Source organism: Bos indicus, chromosome 10, assembly GCF_029378745.1.
Source record: "Bos indicus isolate NIAB-ARS_2022 breed Sahiwal x Tharparkar chromosome 10, NIAB-ARS_B.indTharparkar_mat_pri_1.0, whole genome shotgun sequence".
NCBI lineage: Eukaryota > Metazoa > Chordata > Mammalia > Artiodactyla > Bovidae > Bos > Bos indicus.
Genome location: NC_091769.1, coordinates 91657981 through 91683513, shown reverse-complemented (window position 1 = coordinate 91683513; position 25533 = coordinate 91657981). Strand labels below are relative to the sequence as shown.

The window sequence follows — 25533 nt, the reverse complement described above, 5'->3', positions numbered from 1 at the left end:
TTATGTGATGTTGACAGGGACTTTTAATCTCTCGGAACTCAGTCCTCATCTCTAAGATGTGGAAAGTGGGTTAGAGCAGTGAGCAGTGGTCCTCAGCACAGTGTGGAGCTTTAGAGCCATATCACAGCCCCACAGAGGTTGATGCCAGGATGAGAAGGAAGTCCAGTGGCCGGGCCTCCAGGCCCTTCACTTCTGCTTCCACCAAAGCTGCTTTCTTTTAGCTTTTTAAATTGTTTGTTTATGCTATGTTTATATGTTTTAATATGTTTGTTTATGCACACACACTTGAAAGTGTGTGTGACTTCATTCATAAGAATTCTACTTCTTTTTTAAAAAAATCAAAAACCTTGGCATTAGGTTAGTTCAGTGGTCCCTAAAGTGTCAGCAATCCTGAATAACTTGGGAGCCAGGAAAAGAAAAGAGAAACTGACCGTGTTTTCAGCATGTAGATAGTACCTGGAGCACCTAGTATATAACAGCGGAAGGCTAAGCCCACCGTTTGCGATGTCTTAAGGGTTGTGGTGTGTTCTTTAATTTGATTAGTTCCACTGTACCACACCTACCACCCACAAAGAAAAATGGCACAGGTTTACTTGTTACAAATTATTCTTTTGAGAATTTACATTATCTATTGTTTCCCATGGGTTTTCCACAGAAATTTCATGGGAATTACATTATCTATTATTTTACATTATCTGTTGTTTTCCACAGGCTTCCCTGTAGCTCAGATAGTAAAGACTCTGCCTGCAATGCAGGAGACCCCGGTTCAATTCCTGGGTTGGGAAGATTCGCTGGAGAAGGGATAGGCTACCCACTCCAGTATTCTTGGGCTTCCCTGGTGGCTCAGCTGGTAAAGAATCCGCCTGCAATGCGAGAGACGTGGGTTCGATCCCTGGGTTGGGAAGATCCCTTTGATAAGGGGACAGCTACCCACTCCAGTATTGTGGCCTGGAGAATTCCGTGGACTGTACAGTCCCCTGGGTCTCAAGAGCTGGACACGTCCGAGCTACTTTCACATCACGTTGTTTTTCACAGATGTTAGGGTACGTAGAGCAGCATTGAAAAGGAGCACTAAATTACTAAATGGGGTGCAGGAGCCAGAAACTAAATGCTTTTCCCTAAACTGCAGTCACTGTTTCACCATATTCTTCTGCCACTGCTACCGTGTCCAGTGCTGTTGTTATAAATGCTGCTGAGTCTGAAACCCTTGTTTCTAGAACTTTCTCTCCATTAACAACTAGGCTGAGTTATAATATGGATGAGATATTTTATAGTAAAATTTAGGGGAAAAAAAAACAAAAACCTACTTCTGTCTAAGCTTGATCTCCAACCTTTCTGTGAAGGGTCAAGCTGCTAAATGACTTATGCACACCTAAACAGGATTCTCCTTTTAAAAGCAATTAAACAAACAACCTATCTGTTTCCTTGGCTACTAGGAACCAGAATCAACATTTAAAAAGTGTCAAACCTCCTTAAATAGCCAGACCACTAGTTGCAAAGGAAGTGGTGGAAGACAGTCTTAGCCAGAAACATGATCATGATATATTACCCTGTGTGTGCCAGAGAAATGCAACATGGAGGAAAACAAAACAGAACAACAGGACTCTCCGCTACTCATCCATAATGTCCTGCTTTTGTAAGTGGGACTTTTTCCCTCCTCTAATAACCATATGTCATAATGAGTTAGTATCAGCTCATTTAAACTGGCTCAAGCCAGTCCAAAAAAAATACACAGGATGGCTGCCCTTTTCACCAAAAAAAAAAAATCTCATTTACTAATGTTGATGGAAGCACATTTAGCCACAGCAATTTGCATGGCAGTTGAATTGCTGTTTGTGTTGAACAGCAAACCAGAGAATAATAAAGCAAAACAGGAACATGCCAGTGGTGAGCAAGGGAGCAGAGAAGCCCTTCAGCTTTTTCCATGCTGACCATTTGTTCTAAAGCAAGGAAGAACAAACAGCAGTTTGCTCATTAGAACCAGGTGTCACGGCACAGTCGATGGTCACAGCATTGTGTAACGTCAGCTGCCCAGAGGTCTCACCTGTGTTCTCCCATCTCATGTCTGTCTGCAGTAGAGCAGTCACTTCTCAGCGATGCCTAGTAGCCATTTTTCATCAGCACAGGTTAACAACCCTGTTTATCATTCCAAATGCCTATACTTGAACAGTGCAACTAGCAAGGGAGCAAATGAATAAAGAAATGATATAGGCAGAGAAAGGTATTTTGGGGACCTGAGTTAAGTAGCAAAGGTGGTTAAGCAGTGGTTAGGGAAGCTGTGGATATAAAGACATCAAAGCCCTCATTGTTGACATCAGTGGCCTCCTAAGATAAGTGAGACAAATACGGATGTGTGCACTTAAAAAATAACCGTATGGAACTTCCCTGGTCATCCAGTGGCTAAGAATCCATTTGCCAACACAGGGGACATGGGTTCAATCTGGGAAGGTCCCACATGCCGTGGAGCAGCTGAAGCCAGAGCGCCCTGAAGCCCATGCTCCACAAGAGACACCACCAGAGTGGGAAGCCCTCTCACCACAACTGGAGAGTAGGCCTGCTCACTGGAACTCGAGAAAACACTTGGGCAGCGATGAAGACCCAGTGCAGCCATAAATAAATACATTGTTAAATTATTTTTAAATAAAATAACCATATGAAGAAGGATGCAACTAAGTACTGAGTGGTACTAAAGAGATGAGCTAGGAAGGCGGGAGAGCAGAGCTCTAGCTGTGGCTGCAGCGCTAGGTAATTGCAGGCAAACAGTTTGCCTTCTTGGAGCTTCATGTCTTCATCTGTTTATTACAGAATGAAATGTTTCACTGTGAAATACGAAGTTCTTGCTAACCCCAAGTCCTCCAAGTTTCTGCACAGAGATAAGAAGGTTCAGCACAACCACATCCCCAGAGACTTTTAGCAATGACAGCAATGCAGCTACTACTGAAAAAAAAGAAAAGAACAACATTAGAAGTGCTTATGTGGCCTTCAGACAAGGGTGGACCTTGTCCTCAGCCAGTTCTGTTTCTTGACTCTGTTCTTTCCTGCCAGCTTCATCACTTGCACACATTCCTTTGACACAGGAGAAAATAGCACCTTGGAAGCGCCAGGCTTATCTAAGCTTGCAGGTTCAGAAGGAGCGTTCTCTCTTGGAATCCATATTATTCCCTAAAAAAATGATTCCTGCTGGCATTTGCTTAGCTTATATGCTTGGGCAGGAAAGGTGCCCTGACAGGCCAGTCTGGGTCAGGACTTACTTTTGTGGCCAGAGAGGTTGGCCCTTTGACTGAAAGTTTCACAGGAACCACGTGGAGAAGAACGTGAAGTTCTCAAAGGGAAGGATTGGACATAGAGACAGAAGAAGAACAGCTGTCCACTTATACCATGATAGAAGCCGGGATGAAGATCAGTGAGGGTGAACAGAAGGGGAGTTCTGTATTTTAAATCAATTATAGGAATTCCGTGGTAGTTTTTTAAGTCATTCAAAATCAAGCATTGCCACTGGTATCAGCTTTTTAGAAGAGCAGTGTCACGTTTATGTATTTGAAGAAAACCGGGAGCATAATTTTTAAATTGTGATCGCTCTATGATCTTCTAAGGATAGACTGAACTCCTTTACTAAATAAAATAAAAATAATTTATTTTATCAAATGTGTGAGTTGAGCTTGGCTATAAGATTCAAAACCCGTTACTTATCCAGTTAAGTTTTGGCTAAGAAGATTGATGTTTGGCATACCAAGTTGACCCTGGAAGAACAAGATCAGTTTTCTTTAATGGTTGTTATACCCCACTATCCACTCTTCCAGCTCCACTGTTTCGTTAAGCCATGTCATTCATCACAAGGGGTTCAGCTCTGAGAACCTCCTGTATCAGTAAGTAGTGGAGCAAAATGGCCATGGCCATATAGTGACACAGTAGTGATTTTGTATCTCACAAATACTTTTTTATTAAAAAAAAATTTAATTGACGTTTAGTTGACACACAATATTGTATTAGTTTCAGATTGAGGGCAGGAGGAGAAGAGGGAGACAGAGAATGAGATGGTTGGATGGCATCACCAACTCAATCGACATGAGTTTGAGCAAACTCTGGGAATTGGTAGACAAGGAAGCCTGGCGTACTGCAGTTCATGGGGTCGCAAGGAGTTGGACACAACTTAGCGACTGGACAAAAACAATACAACATAGTAATTTGACATTTCTATACAATACACCCTGTTTATTTAACTTATATGCAGAGTACATCATGAGAAAAGCTGGACTGGAAGAAACACAAGCTCGAATCAAGATTGCCGGGAGAAATATCAATAACCTCAGATATGCAGATGACACCACCCTTATGGCAGAAAGTGAAGAGAAACTCAAAAGCCTCTTGATGAAAGTGAAAGTGGAGAGTGAAAAAGTTGGCTTAAAGCTCAACATTCAGAAAACAAAGATCATGGCATCCGGTCCCACCAATTCATGGGAAATAGATGGGGAAACAGTGTCAGACTTTATTTTTCTGGGCTCCAAAATCACTGCAGATGGTGACTGCAGCCATGAAATTAAAAGATGCTTACTCCTTGGAAGGAAAGTTATGACCAACCTAGACAGCATATTCAAAAGCAGAGACATTACTTTGCCAACAAAGGTCTGTCTAGTCAAGGCTATGGTTTTTCCAGTGGTCATGTATGGATGTGAGAGTTGGACTGTGAAGAAGGCTGAGCGCCAAAGAATTGATGCTTTTGAACTGTGGTGTTGGAGAAGGCTCTTGAGAGTCCCTTGGACTGCAAGGAGATCCAACCAGTGCATTCTGAAGATCAGCCCTGGGATTTCTTTGGAAGGAATGATGCTAAAGCTGAAACTCCAGTCCTTTGGCCACCTCATGTGAAGAGTTGACTCATTGGAAAAGACTGATGCTGGGAGGGATTGGGGGCAGGAGGAGAAGGGGACGACAGAGGATGAGACGGCTGGATGGCATCACTGACTCGATGGACGTGAGTCTGAGTGAACTCCAGGAGTTGGTGATGGACAGGGAGGCCTGGCGTGCTGCGATTCATGGGGTCGCAAAGAGTCGGACACGACTGAGCGACTGATCTGATCTGATCTGATCTGATACAATACAGATTGATCACCATGGTATGTTTAGTAAACATCTGTCATCATGCAAAGCTGTTGCAGTTTTATTGACAGTGTTCCCTATACCATACATTCCATCACCTTGACTTATTCATAATTGGAGGTTTGTACCTCTTAATCCCTTTCACTTACTTCACCAACCTTCCCACCCACCCCTAGACTACCGGTTTGTTCAGTGTATCCATGACTTTGTCTGTTTTGTTTTGTTTGTTTGGTGTTATGGATTTGTTTTTAGATTCCACTTGTAAGTGAAATACTATGGTATTTGTCTTTTTTTCTCTGACTTATTTCACTTAGCATAATATCCTCTAGGTCCATCTGTGTTGTTACAAATGGCAAGATTTCAGTCCTTTTTTTATGGCTAATATTTCATCATATATATGTATCACATCTTCTTTATTGATTCACAGATACTTTCTTACACAATATACGAAAATAAACTAAAAATGAGTTAAAGACTTGATAAGACCTGAAGCCATAAGACTCCTAGAAGAAAACATAGGGATATCTTAGCAGTATTTTTTGGATGTGTCTCCTCAGGCAAGGGCAAAAAAAAAAAAAAAAAAAAGTGACTATATCAAACTGAAAGCTTTTGCAGAGCAAAGGAAATCATCAACAAAAAAGCAACCCACTGTGGGGGAGAGGATATTTGAAAATGATAAATCTGATAAGGAGTTAATATCTAAATCATATCAATGTAAAGAAGTCAGACAACTCAATTAAAAAAAATCTGATTTAAAAAATGGGCAGAGGTGGTGAATAGACGTTTTTCCAAGGGAAGTATACAGATGGCCGGTATACATTTAAAAAGATGCTTGACATCACCAATCATCAGGGGCATGCAAATCAAAACCATGATGAGGTGTCACCTCACACCTGTTAGCGCGGTTATTCTCAAGAAGACAGCAGAAGCAAATGTTGGCAAGGATATACAGAAAAGGGAACCCTGTTGGAATGTAAGTTGGTGCAACCATTGTAGGTAATAGTTTGGAGGCTCCTCAAAAAATTAAAACTACAACAACCACGTGATCCTACAATTCCCCTTCTGGGTATTTTTCTGAAGAAAATGAAAACACTAAATCCAAAAAGATATATTCACCCCCATGTTTATTGAAGCATTATTTACAATAGCCAAGATATTGAAGTAATTTATGTCTCACAAATATTGAACAGAGTTGTGCTGAAGATAAATTACTAAAACCATCTGTTGTTTTAGCCTGTCTGATATCCATACCTCCTCCTCTTGTTAATAGTACCCTGGTGTTTGGAAACAGTCCTTTCTGGTCTTCATCCAATTCTTCTGGGATTATCAATGAAAGTGTTTCATACTTTCCCTTGGCCAAGCAGTAAGCAAAAGATCTAAGCTGGTCTCATTAGCTCTTCTCTGTATGGAATTCCATCTTGAGTGGAGTAACATGAAGGTTAGTGTTACCCAGTATAAAATGCCCATTAGTTCACGCTACCTACATTCCTACCCACCCAGGTCAGTTGTTTCTCTCTCCAGAATCTGGATCATTTTTTCTATTATCTATTGTTATTAAATGTATTGGTTAATTAACCAATACATTAATTAATCTTATAGCCTTCTAATAAGTTCTAAATGCTTGCTGTTCAGTTAGCTGATTATTATTAGTGAGCAAGTGCTATGTACCAAAACAACCCCCAGTTACATTTATTTCATAAGTCATGATTCCGTGAGCTGAAATTGGTTTTGGGCTTAGCTGGGCAGTTTGTCTGGTCTCTGTTGGCTCCCAGCACCATTAATTATATCATGTCAGGTCTCCTGAAGTTTCAGGATATTGCACTCCCAGTTACGACACAGACCAGTGCGACTTGCTACCCACTATACTACTGTTTCCTGCTCCATCTAGCAGCATTTGCTAAAAACATTTGCATTTGCCCTTCTGGTATATACATTGAATTTCTGTGCATTGTATTTTCCTTTTATGAAGCCAGATGACTTACTGTTAGTCATCTGGCTTCTGGGCATTTGCTGGCTACCAGTTGGGGCAACCTGCAGAGGTTCAGGAGTGGAAAGAATCCTGGACCATGTGTCTATTGTTACCTAGCAGGCTGGACTGGGCTTGTTCAAATGGTAGTGACAGAATACCACGTGGAAAAGTGAACTCAGTGTGGATGTGCACACACTTGCTTCTGCTGTTTTCTATTTACCAGATCAAGTCAGGTGGCAAGCTTAGATGCGAGATACCCGTGACCCCTTAACGACAGTAGCTGCAATGTCACGATGTGGATAAGTAAGGATAAAGGAAGTGGAATGATCGAGGACACTTAACGTATCACACCACCATTTGGTGTCTGTACCATATAGCTAAAAATTCTGATGTGCCAACAAAAACCTTTAAAAATAAAACCCTAATAATTCTCCCATAGCTTTCTTGATGTAACTGATTATGGGTCCTTTGGGAGCCAACATCAGCCATCGACAGGTACAAAGCACAACCTGACTTTTATCCCTAACCCCAGTACATTGTCTTAAGGAGATTGCCCGACGTTCCTCTGTATTTCTCTTCACTGTGCAGTCTCAAAAAGTCATCGCCATCAATTATATCATCTACCAGTCTCCTGAAGTTTCAGGATATTGCCCTCCCAGTTATGATAGACCAGTGTGACTTGTTACCCACTCTACTACTTTCCTGCTCCTTCTGGTAGCATTTGCTACTAACATTTACATTTGCTTTTCTGGGGCATACACTGAGTTTCTGTATGTTGTCTTTTCCTTTATGCAGCACAGCCTCTTGGTAAGTTATATACATCACAGAGTGAGGCAAACACTAATCATGATGTGTGCTGCTGTAGGTATTTTTTTTCCCAGTTTTAATCCAAGTTCTAAGTCAGCCCAGCCCTCTTTAGGTTTGCAAGATCTAATAAGATCATAGCACAGGGTGGAATGGCTGCAGGCAGAAAATTCTGCTTGCCAAATGCCTTTTCCTTTATAGCAAGTTCATAAATTAATGCAGGACACTGAGACACCATGCCTGTACACATGCATTTAGACAGAAGTCTCTGGAGTTGACTGACTCACCTTCCAGCCTCTGATTTCTCTGAGATGGTGCCAGGCGGTTGGTCAGATGTGGCTTCTGCACTTCCCACCCTCTCAGTGTGAAATGATAATTAATATGACTTTACAGTTAAGAGGGTGTTCTCTTTCCATTAATAACACCCATTATTCCAAGGTATTTTAATTTGGTTGTAAAAATTGACTCTGGAGGTAGAACTTGGCTTGGGAGCTTATTTTAAGAGCAAATGGATTGTCTCTATTTTTTTTTTCTTTCAAAAGAAAATTTTTTTTTTTAAAGAAAATTTTGTATTGTTTTTTGAGTTGCATAAGCATTAGACCAAATTTCTAAAGCATTGGTATGATGTCGGACTTGTACTTGAGTTGGTCTCATTTTCTGGTATCTCCACCGGACCTCAGATCACCCAGGGCTTCTCAGCTAGCTTAGGCATGGCAGGGCCCAGATCTCTGCCACGTGTCATCAGCTGGGATCGGAGAGCATTCCTTTCTTGTTGTTTCTCATACTTTAACATCAAATTCTCTTTCTAGGCAATAGTTTATGCAAGCTACTGATCGAATCAACTTTTGATACTAAGAGGCAATGCATTTTTACATTATATTTTAACCGGTATTTTACTTTCTTATTTTAGATCTGCTGGAGGAGACTCATAGAAAAGATGAAGAAATGGAATCTCTGCAGGTAAGTTCTCCAGTGGGCAGGTACCTTTGGTTTAAACATTTGTTTTCACTCTGTTAGCCTTTATCATAGTCACATTCAGACTACTATGGCAAATGGAGCTTTAAAACCCAGCTTGAAATTTACTTTGTTTTTGAAGTGTTTGAGAGCATTCATAATCTCTGAAAGCAGGAAGCCAACTCCATCTCTATGTACTCTTGAACCATTTTTTTCTTGGTAGAGCTTAGTAGGAACTGCAGCATTCAGAAATGAAGCAACATCTCTGAAAAGTCCTTTCCCCTCAAACAGAGCTAATGAATGAGAATTAATTCACAGAATCTGCATTTTCATGTGAAATCAAAAGTATTCTGACTCTACAAATATCATCCTATTATTACCAATGACCAACCAAGAATATTAACACATCCGTTGAGCTTAATACTTTACCTTGTATGCCTCTCAATTCACTATGGATATATGCACATTTCTTGGACTGGAAAATTGTGTTTGAAAGATTGCACTCAAATTTTAATTGACATTTCCATGGTGTGAGCAATTGATGTTAACTTAGCATCTGACAGAAGTTCTCTCTTCCTTTTACATAGGCTGACTTACAAATGGGTAACTTGAGTGTCTATCTTTATTAGGGGAAACATAATCAGTTATACTCACATGACAGAACCAATTCATTTAACATCGCACTGGGGATTAAGAACAGTAAATACTTTGGACCTTTAGAGTTCTTCCTGAGCCTGGAGCCGCAAGGCGGGGCTGGAGACTGATATAAGGAGCTGGCTTGAGCGCTTTAGGGGTAGAGATGTTTGCTTCTGGTGAACAAAGGACTGCTTAAGCAAAGCTCACAGAGCAAGGGAAATGTTCTCTTATTGGGGTTGTTTTATTTGATAATGGATCTGGTGAGAGAAAATTGTATAACTGATCTGAAAAATGATTCAGAGGAGTGTAGTATACCTAATAAAATACCTAATTTTATTACTGCATACCTAATAAAAGTCACATGTGTTAGCCACAATTTATACAGCTTAAATTCTTTTAACACCTTGTGCTATATTCAGGTATAAAAAGAAAGAGCCCTGGTTGGTCCAGTCTGGGGCTAGGGGAAAAAATCTCAAGTGTATACTTGCCCTGTCTCTGAGAAATTAATATCAGCAATACTTGTTGCTATAAAGAGTGAAAGTTTGTACACTAATTGTATATAGTGAGGAGGTGATAAAGGCTTTCTGATGCCTTTTGATTATGCACTGTTTGCCTTTAGCCCCCAAATACCACGTATAAGCATATTTATTGAGTGCTTAGTACATATCTGGCCTTTTGAAATGGTATCATAAACCTTTTTGAGTTTATTTCTCTCACAATATGAATGTTGGAACTAGAAATCCTGTTAAATTTAATAGCCTGTGTTGTTTCTCAAATATTTATTATTGACAGCATTTTCCACCAGAATGTCCATTGAGTGCAGTGGGATGCACCAGCCAACTCACTATGGGCACTTAAAGATGTAGAGTATCCAGTGCGAGGTCCAGTGCGGAAGAGTTCAACCTTGGCACTTTGTAGTGGCAATTAGTGCCTGACACGAACACTCTATTAAGAACAAAGAAGGGAGTACCTCAGAGTGTACAGGAGTGCAGAGACACATCCCAGAAAGCCTCGCACTTAAAAGACTAGAAGAAAATGCATCGCTAAGTACCTCCATTCGTGAATTTCCATATGCAAATATACATAGTACAAGAGATATTTATGAGAAGGCTGTTAAAGTATACAGAGTGAAGTCTGACAATCACAGAAAAAGACAGAATGGTTTTTAAAAATGAGAGCACTAAGTACTAGATATTGACAACTTGGCTCTGCTTCTGATTCACTGGGTAACCTTGAGGGACTCAATTAACTTTGCTGCGCCTATTTTCTCATCTGTAATATAAAATCATAAAACAGTCTTCCAAAAGTGTTTAGTGTGGATTAGATTATCCCAGAAGGGAGAGCTAAATATTTAATTCCAATGTACCATGTTAGCACATCCCCATGTATCCAAATTGAAGTCAATTTTATTTACTCATTATCATCATATAATTATGTATAACAGCCATTCTGCATTTAATGTTATCCTCCTTAAGGGCAGGGGGTGTTTATTTATCTCTAAACACTTCCCAGTTCCTATAAGTCAAAGGTGCTCCATTTACTTATTGAAGAAATATTTCATTGAGCACCAGTTCTATGCAAGGTGCTGTACTGGACAAGCTGCTTATACTGAGTAGTTTGTTGCCCTTTTATACCAAAATTAATGAGAAAAATATTAAGTAGGTGTTTATAATAAAATATTAAAAATTGTGTTAGAGACAATGTTTACATCATTGTGGGAACATAAAACAACCCTCATCTTTATTGGAGATAAGGGTATGTTGGGTGCAAGTACAGAGGGTTGAACATGGGTAGGAAGAGCAGGGTTGGAGTGGCAATCCAGGTAGGCTTCTCAAAGGAAGCCAGTGTTTAAATGATAACCAGGAGTTAGCATTGATAGTTGTAGAGTAAAAATAAGTTCTAGGCAGTAGGAAGGATATGGGAGGACCTAAGGAATCAATTTCATTTTTAAGGACCTGAGAGACTTTCAATATGGTGGAATGTAGCATTTGAAAGAGGAGAGGCAAGACAAGAATTTGTAAGATAAATAGAGGTCTAAAGGATCTCATAAAGGAGTTGGAATTCTACCGTTAGTATATGGGAAACCCTTTAGTAAAGAGTTTCAAACAGGACAGCAATATGATCAAATTTACATTTTTACGAAGTAACTGGCTGTGAAGTCTAAAATCACTGCGGACTGGCAAGATTGAAACCAAAGACACCAATTAAGCCAATGTTTGTGAGAATATTGGGAGGACATGGTGCTGACTTGAACTGGCTGGTAGCAGAGAGAGTGAAGAGGAATGGGGGTTTCTTCATGTATGTTAGGTGTGAACATTTGGGGCACTATCAGATTGTTGTTACTGCTCAGACGCTCAGCCGTGTCCAGCTCTTTGCCACCCCATGGACTGCAGCATGTCAGGCTTCCCTGCCCTACACCATCTCCCAGAGCTTGCTCATATTCACGTCCATTGAGTGGGTGATGCCATCCAACCGTCTCGTCCTCTGTCATCCCTTTCTCCTCCTGCCTTCAATCTTTCCCAGCATCAGGGTCTTTTCCAGTGAGTCAGCTCTTTGCATCAGGTGGCCAAAGTATTGGAGCTTCAGCTTCAGCATCAGTCCTTCTAATGAATATTGAGGATTGATTTCCTTTAGGATTAACTGGTTTGATTTCCCTGCTGTCCAAGGGACTCTTTAGAGTCTTCTCCAGCACCACAGTTCGAAACCATTACTTCTTCAGCACTAGCCTTCCTGATGGTGCAACTCTCACACTCATACATGACTACCGGAAAAACCATACCTTTCACTATACACACCAACCTTTTTCAGCTGGGTAGTGTCTCTGCTTTTTAATACGCTTTCAAGGTCTGTGATAGCTTTTCTTCCAAGGAGCAAGTGTCTTTTAATTTGATGGCTGCATTCACCATCTGCAGTGATCTTGGAGCCCCCCAAAATAAAGTCTGTCACTGTTTCCATTGTTTCCCATCTAATTGCCATGAAGTGATGGGACCAGATGCCATGATCTTAGTTTTCTGAATGTTGAGCTTTAAGCCAACTTTTTCACTCTTCTCTTTCACTTTCATCAAGAGGCTCTTTAGTTCCTCTTCGCTTTCTGCCATAAGCTGGTGTCATCTACAAATCTGAGGTGGTTGATATTTCTCCTGGCAAACTTAATTCCAGCTTGTACTTTATCCAGCCCGGCATTTCACATGATGTACTCTGCATAAAAGTTAAATCAGCAGGGTGATAGTACGCAGCCTTGACGATCTCCTTTCTCAATTTGGAACGAGTCCATTGTTCCATGTTCGGTTCTACTTGTTGCTTCTTGACCTCCATACAGATTTCTCAGGAGGCAGGTCAGTTGGTCTGCTATTCCCATCTCTCGAAGAATTTTCCACAGTTTGTTGTGATCCACACAGACAAAGGCTTTGGCGTTGTCACTAAAGCAGAAGTAGATGTTTTTCTGAAACTCTTGCTTTTTCGATGATCCAATGGATATTAGCAATTTGACCTCTGGTTCCTCTGCCTTTTCTAAATCTAGTTTGAACATCTGGAAGTTCTCGGTTGCTGTACTGTTGAAGCCTGGCTTGGAGAATTTTGAGCATTACTTTACTAGCGTGTGAGATGAGTGCAATTGTGTGGTAGTTTGAGCATTCTTTGGCACCACCTTTCTTTGGGATTGGAAAGAAAACTGACCTTTTCCAGTCCTGTGGCCACTGATGAGTTTACCAAGTTTTCTGACATATTGAGTGCAACACTTTTATAGCACTGTCTTTTAGGGTTTGAAAGAGCTCAACTGGAGTTCCATCATCTCCACAGCTTTGTTCGTAGTGATGCATCCTAACGCCCTCTTGACTTCTCATTCCAGAATGTCTGGCTCTAAATTAGTAATACAGCATAGGGGTTATCTGGGTCATGAAGACCTTTTTTGTATAGTTCTTTTGTGTATTCTTGACACCTTTTCTTAATATCTTCCATTTCTGTTAGATCAATACCATTTCTGTCCTTTATGCTGTCCATCTTTGCATTAAATGTTGCCTTCAGTTTGGTTGAGTCGCTCAATTATGTCCGACTCTTTGTGACCACATGGATTGCAGCATGCTAGGCCTCCCTGTCCATCACCAACTCCCAGAGTTTACTCAAACTCATGTCTGTTCAGTGATGCCATCCAACTATCTCATCCTCTGTTGTCCCCTTCTCCTCTGCCTTCAGTCTTTCCCAGCATCAGGGTCTTTTCAAATGAGTAAGCTCTTCCATCAGGTGGCCAAAGTATTGGAGTTTCAGCTTCAGCATCATTCCTTCCAATGAATATTCAGGACTGATTTCCTTTAGAATGGACTGGTTGGATCTCCTTGCAGTCCAAGGGGCTCTCAAGAGTCTTCTCCAACACTACAGTTCAAAAGCATCAATTCTTTGGCGCTTAGCTTTCTTTATAGTCCAATTCTCACATCCATACATGACCACTGCAAAAACCATAGCCTTGACTAGATGGACCTTTGTTGGCAAAGTAATGTCTCTGCTTTTTAATATGCTGTCTAGGTTGGTCATAACTTTCCTTGCAAGGAGTAAGCGTCTTTTAATTTCATGGCTGCAGTCACCATCTGTGGTGATTTTGGGGCCCAAGAAAATAAAGTCTGTCACTGTTTCCCTTGTTTCCCCATCTATTTGCCATGAAGTGATGGGACCAGATGCCATGATCTTAGTTCTGTGAATGCTGACCTTTAAGCAAACTTTTTCACTCTCCTCTTTCACTTTCATCAAGAAGCTCTTTAGTTCTTCTTCATTTTCTGCCATTAGATTGGTGTCTGAGGTTATTGATATTACTCCTGGCAATCTTGATTGCAGCTTGTGCTTCATCCAGCCCAGCATTTCTCATGATGTACTCTGCATAGAAGTTAAATAAGCAGGGTGACAATATACAGCCTTGACGTACTCCTTTTCCTATTTGGAACCAGTCTGTTGTTCCATGTCCAGTTCTAACTGTTGCTTCCTGACCTACCTACAGAATTCTCAACAGGCCTGTCAGGTGGTCTGGTATTCCCATCTCTCGAAGAATTTTCCACGGTTTGTTGTGATCCACGTGGTCAAAGGCTTTGGTGTTGTCACAGAAGCAGAAGTAAGTGTTTTTCTGGAACTTTCTTGCTTTTTGGATAATCCAGCGGATGTTGGCAATTTGATCTCTGGTTCCTCTGCCTTTCCTAAAACCAGCTTGAACATCTGGAAGTTCATGGTTCATGTATTGCTGCAGCCTGGCTTGGAGAATTTTGAGCATTACTTTACTAGCGTGTGAGATGAGTGCAATTGTGCAGTAGTTTGAGCATTCTTTGGCATTGCCTTTCTTTGGGATTGGAATGAAAACTGCCCTTTTCCAGCCCCGTGGCCACTGCTGAGTTTTCCAAATTTGCTGAGATATTGAGTGCAGCACTTTCACAGCCTCATCTTTTAGTATTTGAAATATATTGCTCAACTGGAATTCCATCATCTCCAATAGTTTTGTTCATATTGATGCTTCCTAAGGCCCACTTGACTTCATGTTCCAGGATGTCTGGCTCTAGGTGAGAGATCACACCATCTTGATTATCTGTGTTGTGAAGATCTTTTTTGTATAGTTCTTTTGTGTATTCTTGCCACCTCTTCTTAATATCCTCTGCTTCTGTTAGGTCCATATCCTTTATCCAGCCCATCTTTGCATGAAGTGTTCCCTTGGTATCTATTATTTTATTGAAGAGATCTCTAGTCTTTCCCATTGTGTTGTTTTCCTCTATTTCTTTGCATTGATTACTGAGGAAGGCTTTCTTATCTCTCCTTGCTATTCTTGGACTCTGTATTCAGATGGGTATATCTCTCATTTTCTCCTTTGCTTTTAACTTCTCTTTTTTCTCAGCCATTTTTAAGGCCTTCTCAGACAACCATTTTGCATTTTTGCATTTTCTTTTCCTTGGGAATAGTCTTGATCCTTGCCTCCTGTACAATGTCACGAACCTCTGTCCATAGTTCTTCAGGCACTCTATCAGGTCTAATTCCTTGAATCTATTTGTCACTTCCACTATATAATCGTAAGGGGGTTGATTAAGGTCATACCTGAATGCTCTGGTGGTTTTCTGCACTTTTTCAAAATAAGTCTGAATTTTGTATAATGAGTTCATGCTCTGATCCACAGTCAGTTCCCACTTTTGTTTTTGCTGACTGTATGGAGCTTCTCCATCTTTGGCTGCAAACAATATAATCAATCTGATTCCGGTATTGACCATCTGGTGATGTCCATTAGTAGAGTTATCTCTTGTGTTGTTGGAATAGGGTGTTTGCTATGACCAGTGCGTTCTCTTGGTAAAACTCTGTTAGACTTTTCCCTGCTTCATTTTGTACTCCAAGGCCAAATTTGCCTATTACTCCAGGTGTTTCTTGACTTCCTACTTTTACATTCCAGTTCCCTATGATGAAACGGACATCTTTTTTGGGTGTTAGTTCTAGAAGGTCCTGTATGTCTTCACAGAACTGTTCAACTTCAGCTTCCTCAGCATTAGTGGTTGGGGTATAGACTTGGCTTACTGGGGTGTTGAATGGTTTGCCTTGGAAATGAACAGAGATCATTCTGTCATTTTTGAGATTGCACCCAAATACTGCATTTTGGACTCTTTTGTTGACCATGATGGCTACTCCATTTCTTCTACGGGATTCTTGCCCACAGTAGTAGATATAGTGGTCATCTGAGTTAATTCACCCGTTCCAGTCCACTTTAGTTCTCTGATTCCTAAAATGTCTATGTTCACTCTTGCCATCTCCTGTTTGACTACTTCTAATTTACCTTAATTCGTGGACCTGACATTCCAGGTTCCTATGCAATATTGTTCTTTACAGCATCGGACTTTATTTCCATCACCAGTCACATCCACAACTGGGTGCTGTTTTTGCTTTGGCTCTTCATTCCTTCTGCAGTTATTTCTCCACTGATCTCCATTAGCATATTTGGCACCTACTGACCTGGGGAGTTCATCTTTCAGTGTCCTATCTTTTTGCCTTTTTGTACTGTTTATGGGTTCTCAAGGCAAAGTGGTTTGTCATTCCCTTCTCCAGTGGACCACGTTTTGTCAGAACTCTCCACCATGACCCGTCCATCTTGGGTGACCCTGCCCACCATGGCTCATAGTTTCACTGAAATAGACAAGGTTGTGATCCATGTGATCAGTTTGGTTAGTTTTCTGTGACTGTGGTTTTCATTTTATCTGTCCTCTGATGGATGAGGATAAGGCTCCTCTGTCCATGGACTTCTCTAGGCAAGAATACTGGAATATTGCCATTCCCTTCTCCAGGGGATCTTTGCAACCTGGGGATCGAACTTCCCAATTCGGGAATCTCCCTCATTGCAAGCAGATTCTTTACCAACTGAGTCACCACGGAAATAGTTTTAGATTGTTAGGAAGTTTAAAGCAAAGAGTTAAGAGTGACGTTTAGGTATCTTAATTGGGCAACTTCATGGATGGATGTGAGATAAGGGGGAGTTGACTAGTTCACTTTCATGGTATTTGGGTTTGGGTGCCTTAAAACATCCAGGGAACAATGGTGAGAGAGGGGTTCCTGTGTTGAACTGGATGTGTGGAATTTGGTGTCATCAGTTCTGGTCTCCATGTATTATAGATGGTGCTAAAAGTCATAGGATCTTTGAGAACACTCAGGAAAGTATGTCGGATAAAAAAATTAAAACTTAACCCTGCTGCTGCTGCTGCTGCTAAGTCACTTCAGTCGTGTCTGCCTCTGTGCGACCCCATAGATGGCAGCCCACCAGGCTCCCCTGTCCCTGGGATTCTGCAGGCAAGAACACTGGAGTGGATTGCCATCTATGGAGCACCAACACTTAAATATTGGCTAAGGATGAAAATCCTGCAAAGGAGTCTAAGATCTAAAGAAAATAAATTCTAGAGAGTATAATGTCAGGAGGCCTAACAAATATATTACCTGAATAAAAAATTGTTCAGTCTTTGAATCCACTTAGCTAATATATTTAAAATAAAAACTGTAATTTCCTGTAATTTATGAAATAAGTCATTCACTTTTGCAAAAAACCACCTGGGTAGCATAGTGTCTCACATAGTAACTACTCGTTCAGTTCAGTTCAGTCGCTCAGTCGTGTCCCCATGGACTGCAGCGTGCCAGGCCTCCCTGTCCATCACCAACTCCCGGAGCTCACTCAGACTCATGTGCGTCGAGTCAGTGATGCCACCTGACCATCTCATCCTCTGTTGTCCTCTTCTCTTCCCACCATCAATCTTTCCCAGCATCAGCGTCTTTTCCAATGAGTCAGCTCTTCACATCAGGTGGCCAAAGTATTGAAATTTCAGCTTCAGCATCAGTCCTTCCAATGAATATTCAGGACTGATTTCCTTTAGGATTGACTGGTTAGATCTCCTTGCAGTCCAAGGGACTCTCAAGTGTGTTCTCCAAAACCACAGTTCAAAAGCATCATTTCACAGTACTATTAAATTTGACTAAATAACAAATGAGTACAACTTTGTGTGTGTGTGTGTGTGTGTGTTAATTGCTCAGTTATGTCTGACTGTAACCCTCTAGGCTCCTCTGTCCATGGAATTCTCCAGGCAAGAATACTGGAGTGGATTGGCATTCCCTTCTCCAGGGGATCTTCCCAACCCAGGGATCAAACCCAGGTCACCTGCACTGCAGATGGAGCCATAAGGGAAGCCTGAATACCCCCCTACTCGTCTCTTATTCATAGGCACCTGTTGAGACTTAAATTGAAGAAATTAGGGAAAGCCACTAGACCATTCAGGTATAACCTAAATCAAATCCCTTACAATTATACAGTGGAAGTGACAAACAGATTGAAGGGATTAGATCTGATAGAGTGCCTGAAGAACTATGGACAGAGGTTTGTGACATTGTACAAGAGGCAGTGATTAAGACCATCCCCAAGAAAAAAAAATGCAAAAAGGCAAAATGGTTGTCTCAAGAGGCCTTATAAACACCTGAGAAAAGAAGACAAGCAAAAGGCAAAGGAGAAAAGGAAAGATACACCCATTTGAATGCAGAGTTCCAGAGAATAGCAAGGAGAGATAAGAAAGCCTTCCTCAGTGATCAATGCAAAGAAATAGAGGAAAACAATAGAATGGGAAAGACTAGAGATCTTTTCAAGAAAATTAGAGATACCAAGGGAACATTTCATGCAAAGATGGGCACAATAAAGGACAGAAATGGTTCGACCTAACAGAAGCAGAAGATATTAAGAAGAGGTGGCAAGAATACACAAAAGAACTATCCAAAAAAGTCTTCATGACCCAGATAACCATGATGGTATGATCATTCACCTAGAGCCAGACATCCTGGAATGCGAAGCCAGTGGGCCTTAGGAAGCATCACTACGAACAAAGCTAGTGAAGGTGATGGAATTCCAGTTGAGCTCTTTCAAATCCAAAAGATGATGCTGCAAAAGTGCTGCACTCAGTCTGCCAGCAAATTTGGAAAACTCAGCCGTGGCCACAGGACTAGAAAAGGTCAGTTTTCATTCCAATCCCAAAGAAAGGCAATGCCAAAGAATGCTCAAACTACTGCACAATTGCACTCATCTCACACGCTAGTAAAGTAATGCTCAAAATTCTCCAAGCCAGGCTTCAGCAATAAGTGAACCATGAACTTCCAGATGTTCAGGCTGGATTTAGAAAAGGCAGAGGAAACAGAGATCAAATTGCCAACATCCACTGGATCATCAAAAAAGCAAGAGAGTTCCAGAGAAACATCTACTTCTGCTTTATTGACTATGCCAAAGCCTTTGGCTGTGTGGATCCCAACAAACCATGGAAAATTCTTCAAGTGATGGGAATACCAGACCACCTGACCTGCCTCCTGAGAAATCTGTATGTAGGTCAAGAAGCAACAGTTAGAACTGGACATGGAACAACAGACTGGTTCCAAATCGGGAAAGGAGTATGTGAAAGCTGTATATTGTCACTTTGCTTATTTAACTTCTGTGGAGAGCACATCATGTGAAGTGCCAGGCTGGATGAAGCAGATAGTGCAATCAAGATTGCTGGGAGAAGTATTGATAACCTCAGATATGCAGATGACACCACCCATATGACAGAAAGCGAAGAAGAACTAAAGAGCCCCTTGATGAAAGTGAAAGAGGAGAGGGAAAAAAGTGGCTTAAAATTCAACATTCAGAAAATTAAGATCATGGCATCTGGTCCCATCACTTCATGGCAAATAGATGGAGAAAAAATGGAAACGGTGTCAGAGTTTATTTTCATAGGCACCAAAATCACTGCAAATGGTGACTGCAGCCATGAAATTAAAAGATGCTTACTCCTTGGAAGGAAAGTTATGACCAACCTTGACAGCATATTACAAAGTAGAGACATTACTTTGCCAACAAAGATATGTCTGGTCAAAAGTATGATTTTTCCTGTAGTCATGTATGGATGTGAGAGTTGGACTATAAAGAAAGCTGAGCACCGAAGTATTGATGCTTTTGGAGTGCGGTGTTGGAGAAGAGTCTTGGGAGTCCCTTGGCCTGCAGGGAGACCCACCCAGTCCATCCTAAAGGAAATCAGTCCTGAATATTCATTAGAAAGACTGATGCTAAAGCTGAAACTCCAGTACTTTGGCCACCTGATGCGAAGAACTGACTCCTTGGAAAAGACACTGATTCTGGGAGAGATTGAAGGTGGGAGGATAAGCTGACGACAGAGGGTGAGATGGTTGGACGGTATCACGGACTCAATGGGCATGAATTTGAGTAAGCTCTGAGAGTTGGTGATGGACCAAGAAGCCTGGTGTTCTGCGATTCATGGGGTCACAAAGAGTCGGACACGACTGAGTGAGTGAACTGAACTGATTTCCTGGTTCTCTGTGAGGTCTACCCATTACCAAAACAACCATCCCTGCACGGTAGTCGACTTCCATGTCATTCTTGTACAAACACACGCGTGCACGCGTGCACAGACACACACACAGACACTTACTTTCACTCCCCCTCCTCTCTTTGCTGCTGTCTTCTCCCACCTTGAAAGTAGAACTGGAACAAAATGTCAATAAGTGAGTTATTTGTTGTGTATGGGAATAGAAAAGGATCAAATGGTGGAGGGGGTGTGGGCAGCAGAGAGGACTTTTTTTTTTCATTCTTTAGAGGAATCACAAACAATGGAGACAAACATATTTGACAGTGATTTTTACAATGCAGCTGGCAATTACCAAAATTCTTCACTGGAGTTTAGCGCTGTCTGTTTTTTTCTTCTTTTTTTCTTTTTTGTGACATTCATTTGCAGTTACATTGTGTGCTGCTCTTCTTAAAAACCAAGTATTGTTTTTGACTATAAATGTGTGGTGCTGTATCACAGTGCTATTTGCATGTAAGTTTGAGGTACATTGAAATATCAAATCCCTTCCTTAATCTGCTGCAAATCAGCTGAAACATTTTAAATATACACAAAAGGTAATACATTTTTCTTCAATTTAATTGAGAAGTATTCAGTGACTGACACCTTGCTTGTGATGCTGCTAGTGGTAGGTGTTGCTGCTGTATTTGTTTTTAGTTTTTAAATCTCCAGCCTACCTGGTTCACCCCTCATCAAATTCTTGCTTTCCCTCTTGTCGCTTTGTGAACCCCAGAATGCAGAGCACACCAAAACAGTATCATGCTTAGTTATGAAAAGCTTCAGATTGCTATCTATGACAGTCACTTAACAGAGTATCTGAAATGTGATTATGGCCCTGCTCTTATTTTAACTTACCATCATCTGGTTGTTTTGGTTTTATTTTAAATGATATAAAAATAGATGATTATGAACATGATTTTTCTTATTCATCTTCATCTTTTACTAGGTCATCCTTAGGTCATTTAAGCAGTATTCATGTCTATTAGGGCTAGTAATATTGCTGACTTCATAAGCCCGTTGAGAGGATTAACTATGATTAGAAATGTATAAACCTTGGTATCTGGCAGGTCCTCCAAAATACCAGTTCCATATGTGGACTGTTTATTTGCACCTGCTCTGCACCGGCTGTGTACTGCACGCTGGGCATTGAAAGAAGAAACGTCGCTGCCCTCCTGAGACCTGTACTCATGGACCCCCTCCCTCACCACCTCCTTCCCTTCCCCTCTCTTCCACTGGGCAGTTACGATTTTGCTAAAGGATGTGTTAAGTTTGGATAGCTACTAAGTATAATGATAAAGGGAAAACAGTTGCATGCGGCAGTAATGAAATTGAGTATATGGGCTGCGTGTGAACAGCAGTCTCATTATTTTCAGAAATAGGGAACATTTTAATAGTAGGATCTATAAATGTCACAAGTATTTCTGGAGACTTTCTTCAGTATCAGTACTTTCATTTAAAATGAGATGAATCCTTCATTTAGTTTTTAAAAATTGGATTTATGTTTTTTGAAACAGTACTATTTTTTAAGACATTTCAGAAGCTTTGGCCTTTAAGGACATTAAGTGGCATTATTGACTTGTTTTTCAAATGACCCATAATTATATTTAATTATAACTAGATAACTTTTAAAAATAATCTGGGTTCTTCCATTTGAAGGATTTGATTAATTTTTTTAGAAATGTTTTGAGAGTGAAGGGGCAGGTGTGCAATTTTGTTTTTGTCATTTTAATAGTGCTTAGGCAAAAGCATTTGAAATGAGCCAGAAAGAGAAGATAATCTTTTTCTCAGTCATTGCTTCATTTCAACTGCTTATAGAGTAGCCTATGGCAGTGTGCTATTTTGAAGAAAAAAAATTAAACTCGAATTTCTTGGTTCTTTTGGAACAAGTCTAATAAATATTAATGAGTATATTATAAAATGGAAAAGAATTCCAGTATAGAGCTAGCAGTCACTTCACTGGAGATAAACTGGGCAAGAAAAACCACCAAAGACAGAAAACTGACCCAGGCAAATTAATTGCTCTGCAAGATGCTGACAGTATAAGGTGTTAAGCCAGTAGTCCTCGTGGATGGCCAGTCCTCCCCTAATGAGCAGCCATGTTATAAACTGGGCTAGTGTCAGGCCAACTGGGCAATTTCTGTGGTTTTGGTGTCAGTCATCCTGCCAGACTGTAGAAAGCCCGACCTGGATTTTCAAACTCCGTAATGGTTTGGGGATTTTAGCCATTTGGGTAGAAAATGGGGCTAGGGATAGCTAAGAGTCCTTGCATTACTTCAGAAAGGACAGTGAGGGTGATATGGGGTGTTCCATTCTACCGCTGGGTCTCCAGAAGAGTTGAGGGTTTGGTAAAAGAAATTTAAATTTCCCCAGGGATTCTAAATTGCTTAGGAGATACTAAAGTACATTTTTAGGAGTCCCAATTTGAATAAATTGATAAATTGGGATGGACTATTTAAGGCTTTATTCAACTGGAAGGTAAATTCAGTATCTTCCTTATCCTTCAGATGACTCATGAAAGTTATAATGGAGCTTCTACAATTTCCAGAAACAAAAATGTAATGCATATGAACTTATTCTTCCCAAGATGCATTCTTCAAAATGTAGGCAGATCTCTCTGTGTAACTGTTTCTTTTTCTTTTTTTTCTGATGTTTGATTAAAGAATAATGGGCCTAAGCAATGACTTAAAACAACACCTGGGTTATTATGGGGGATGGACCATTGGCAACACTTTGCCCCTTTCAGGGCTAGATGACTTAACGGTTCATTAAAATCTCTGTTTTCTCAAAAGGTGAAGAGACTTAACAAGCCTTACATTTGGTATGAGTTCTCAGAAGAGATAAAACATTAGCAGTCTATATTGGGGTCAGGCAGGGTTCTCAGCCAATTAGATTTGCAGACTTCGATGTACTATATCAAGAGGCCTCAGGAGAGCAGAGAACCAAGCCTGGTAAAATAGATTCCACTTGAAATTTTAGTGATCATTAAATTTTATCATCCTATTTTACCTGAAATTTGCAACTTAATTTTAATTCCAAATTTATGACAATAAAAGTAGAAAATAGAATACCTTGAGAGTGAACTATTGTATCTGAGTGTATGGAAGTTGATTGACTGGATTGTTTTCTTTTTAGAATAAAAAAGTATAAAACCATGGCTGGTTCTGTTTATCCAAAGAGATGAAAAGTATAAGTCCTCAAGATTCAGCAGTCTCCTTGAATCAGACTTCTTAAAAAGTTTCTAAAAAACCGATGCTATTTGGAAATATTTTTAAAATGCAAAGACAAAATGTAGTCTTCGAACTCTAAAGCCCAAATATGACCCTGTACAGAAAGTTTGCTAAAAACCTCAGTAGTGAAAATGAACTAAATATGTGTTACAGATTTTATAAATTGCTGCCACAAGGCGGGGATTTATTTTATCTGTCTCTATACAACATCCCCTTTGCAGTTGACATCATAAAAAGCAATACTTCCAGAATACATCCCCTTGTCCCTTCATCACAGTCTAAGCTCAGAGAGCAACTTAAGTGTTCTTGTGAGAAATGAAAACCGTCAAGCCTGTTATGATGTTTCCCAGTGCTGGGTTTGGCTGGGAGTTTTGTCCACATTTCCAGAGTCAGCTATCACCTTACAGCTTGGGATAGTTTCATTTGGGTTGCAGTGTAAGTAATCAGTTCAAGACCACACTCCATAATGTGTATCTGCTTGTTCTTCTCAGGTCATATCCCGAGATCAGCCTCAAACTTTGGACAGCCTACCAGTAGGCTGTTTTAGTCCATTCTGGTTGCTATAACAAAAATGCCATGGACTGAGTGGTTTAAACTGGAAACAATTGTTTCCCACAGTTCTGAGAGTCAGGAAGTGTAAGATCAAGGCCGATTCACTATCTGTATTCAGGATTTATGTTGGCAGATTTAAATTCCGTATCCAGGCTTCTTCCTGGTTCATAGCAGACAGAGAGCAAGCTGGAGTCTCATTGATGAGGGCATGATCCTTTCATGAGGGCTCCACCTCTGACCTGATCACTTCCCAACGATCCCAGCTTCTAATATCATCACATTGGAGATTGGGATTTCAACCAGTGAATTCTGTGGGAACACAAACCTTTAGGTCATAATATTGTGTTCTCTTAATGAAAGTGAAAGAGGAGAGTGAAAAAGTTGGCTTAAAAATCAACATTCAGAAAACTAATTTCATGGCATCTTGTCCCATCAATTCATGGCAAATAGATGGGGAAGCAATGGGAACAGTGACAGACTTTAATTTGGGGGGCTCCAAAATCACTGCAGATGTTGACTGCAGCCATGAAATTCAAAGACGCTTGCTCCTTGAAAGAAAAGTTGTGACCAACCTAGAAAGCATTAAAAAGCAGCGACATCTGTTACTTTGCCGACAAAGATCCATCTAGTCACAGCTATGGTTTTTCTGGTAGTCATGTATGGATGTGAGTTGGATGATAAAGAAGGCTGAGCACCGAAGAACTGATGCTTTTGAACTGTGGTGTTGGAGAAGACTCTTGAGAGTCCCTTGGACTCAAGGAGATCAAACCAGTCCATCCTAAAGGAAATCAGTCCTGAACATTAACTGAAAGTACTGATGCTGAAGCTGAAGCTGAAACTCCAGTACTTTGGCAACCTGATGTGAAGAACTGACTCATTGCAAAAGAGCCTGATACTGAGAAAGATTGAAGGCAGGAGGAGAAGGGGATGACAGAGGATGAGATGGTTGGATGGCATCATTGACACAATGGACATGAGTTTGAGCAAGCTCTGGGAGATGGTGAAGGACAGGGAAGCCTGGTGTGCTACAGTCTATGGGGTTGCAAAGAGTCGGACACAACTGATTGACTGAACAGCAAGAATAAATTGTTTTCTCTATGTTTATCTATTTTATCTCTTGATAACAATGACAGTTGTGAAAAGCAGTACTCTAAAGATGGTGATGTACAGCACATTTGGATATAAACACTCAACAGTGATACATTTCTGGCTGAAGCAATTTCTACCAACTCATAAAACAAATCTCCAAGGTTCTACATATCAATCGGATATCAACAGTTCTCACATCAAGGGCTATCTCCCATTCCCATGCCTGGCTGATTTTCCAGAATGTAAATAAACAGAGCATTTTCCTGATCTGGGATCTTGGAAACTCACTCATGTTATGGTTCAGTCTATTAGTAAATACTTATTTAGCCTTTGTTAATTCCTGTCA

At 40.6% G+C, this 25533-nt stretch overlaps 1 protein-coding gene across 10 annotated transcripts in view; it reads left to right on the top strand.

Moving 5' to 3' along the window:
• CEP128 (centrosomal protein 128) overlaps window positions 1-25533 on the top strand; it is a 483641-nt gene that overhangs the window by 368990 nt on the left and 89118 nt on the right. For all 10 annotated transcript variants that reach the window (XM_070797945.1, XM_070797947.1, XM_070797949.1 and 7 more), the window contains one exon: window positions 8778-8827. In XM_070797945.1, the coding sequence (XP_070654046.1) occupies window positions 8778-8827 (50 nt within the window). The remainder of the gene's footprint in view (window positions 1-8777; window positions 8828-25533) is intronic.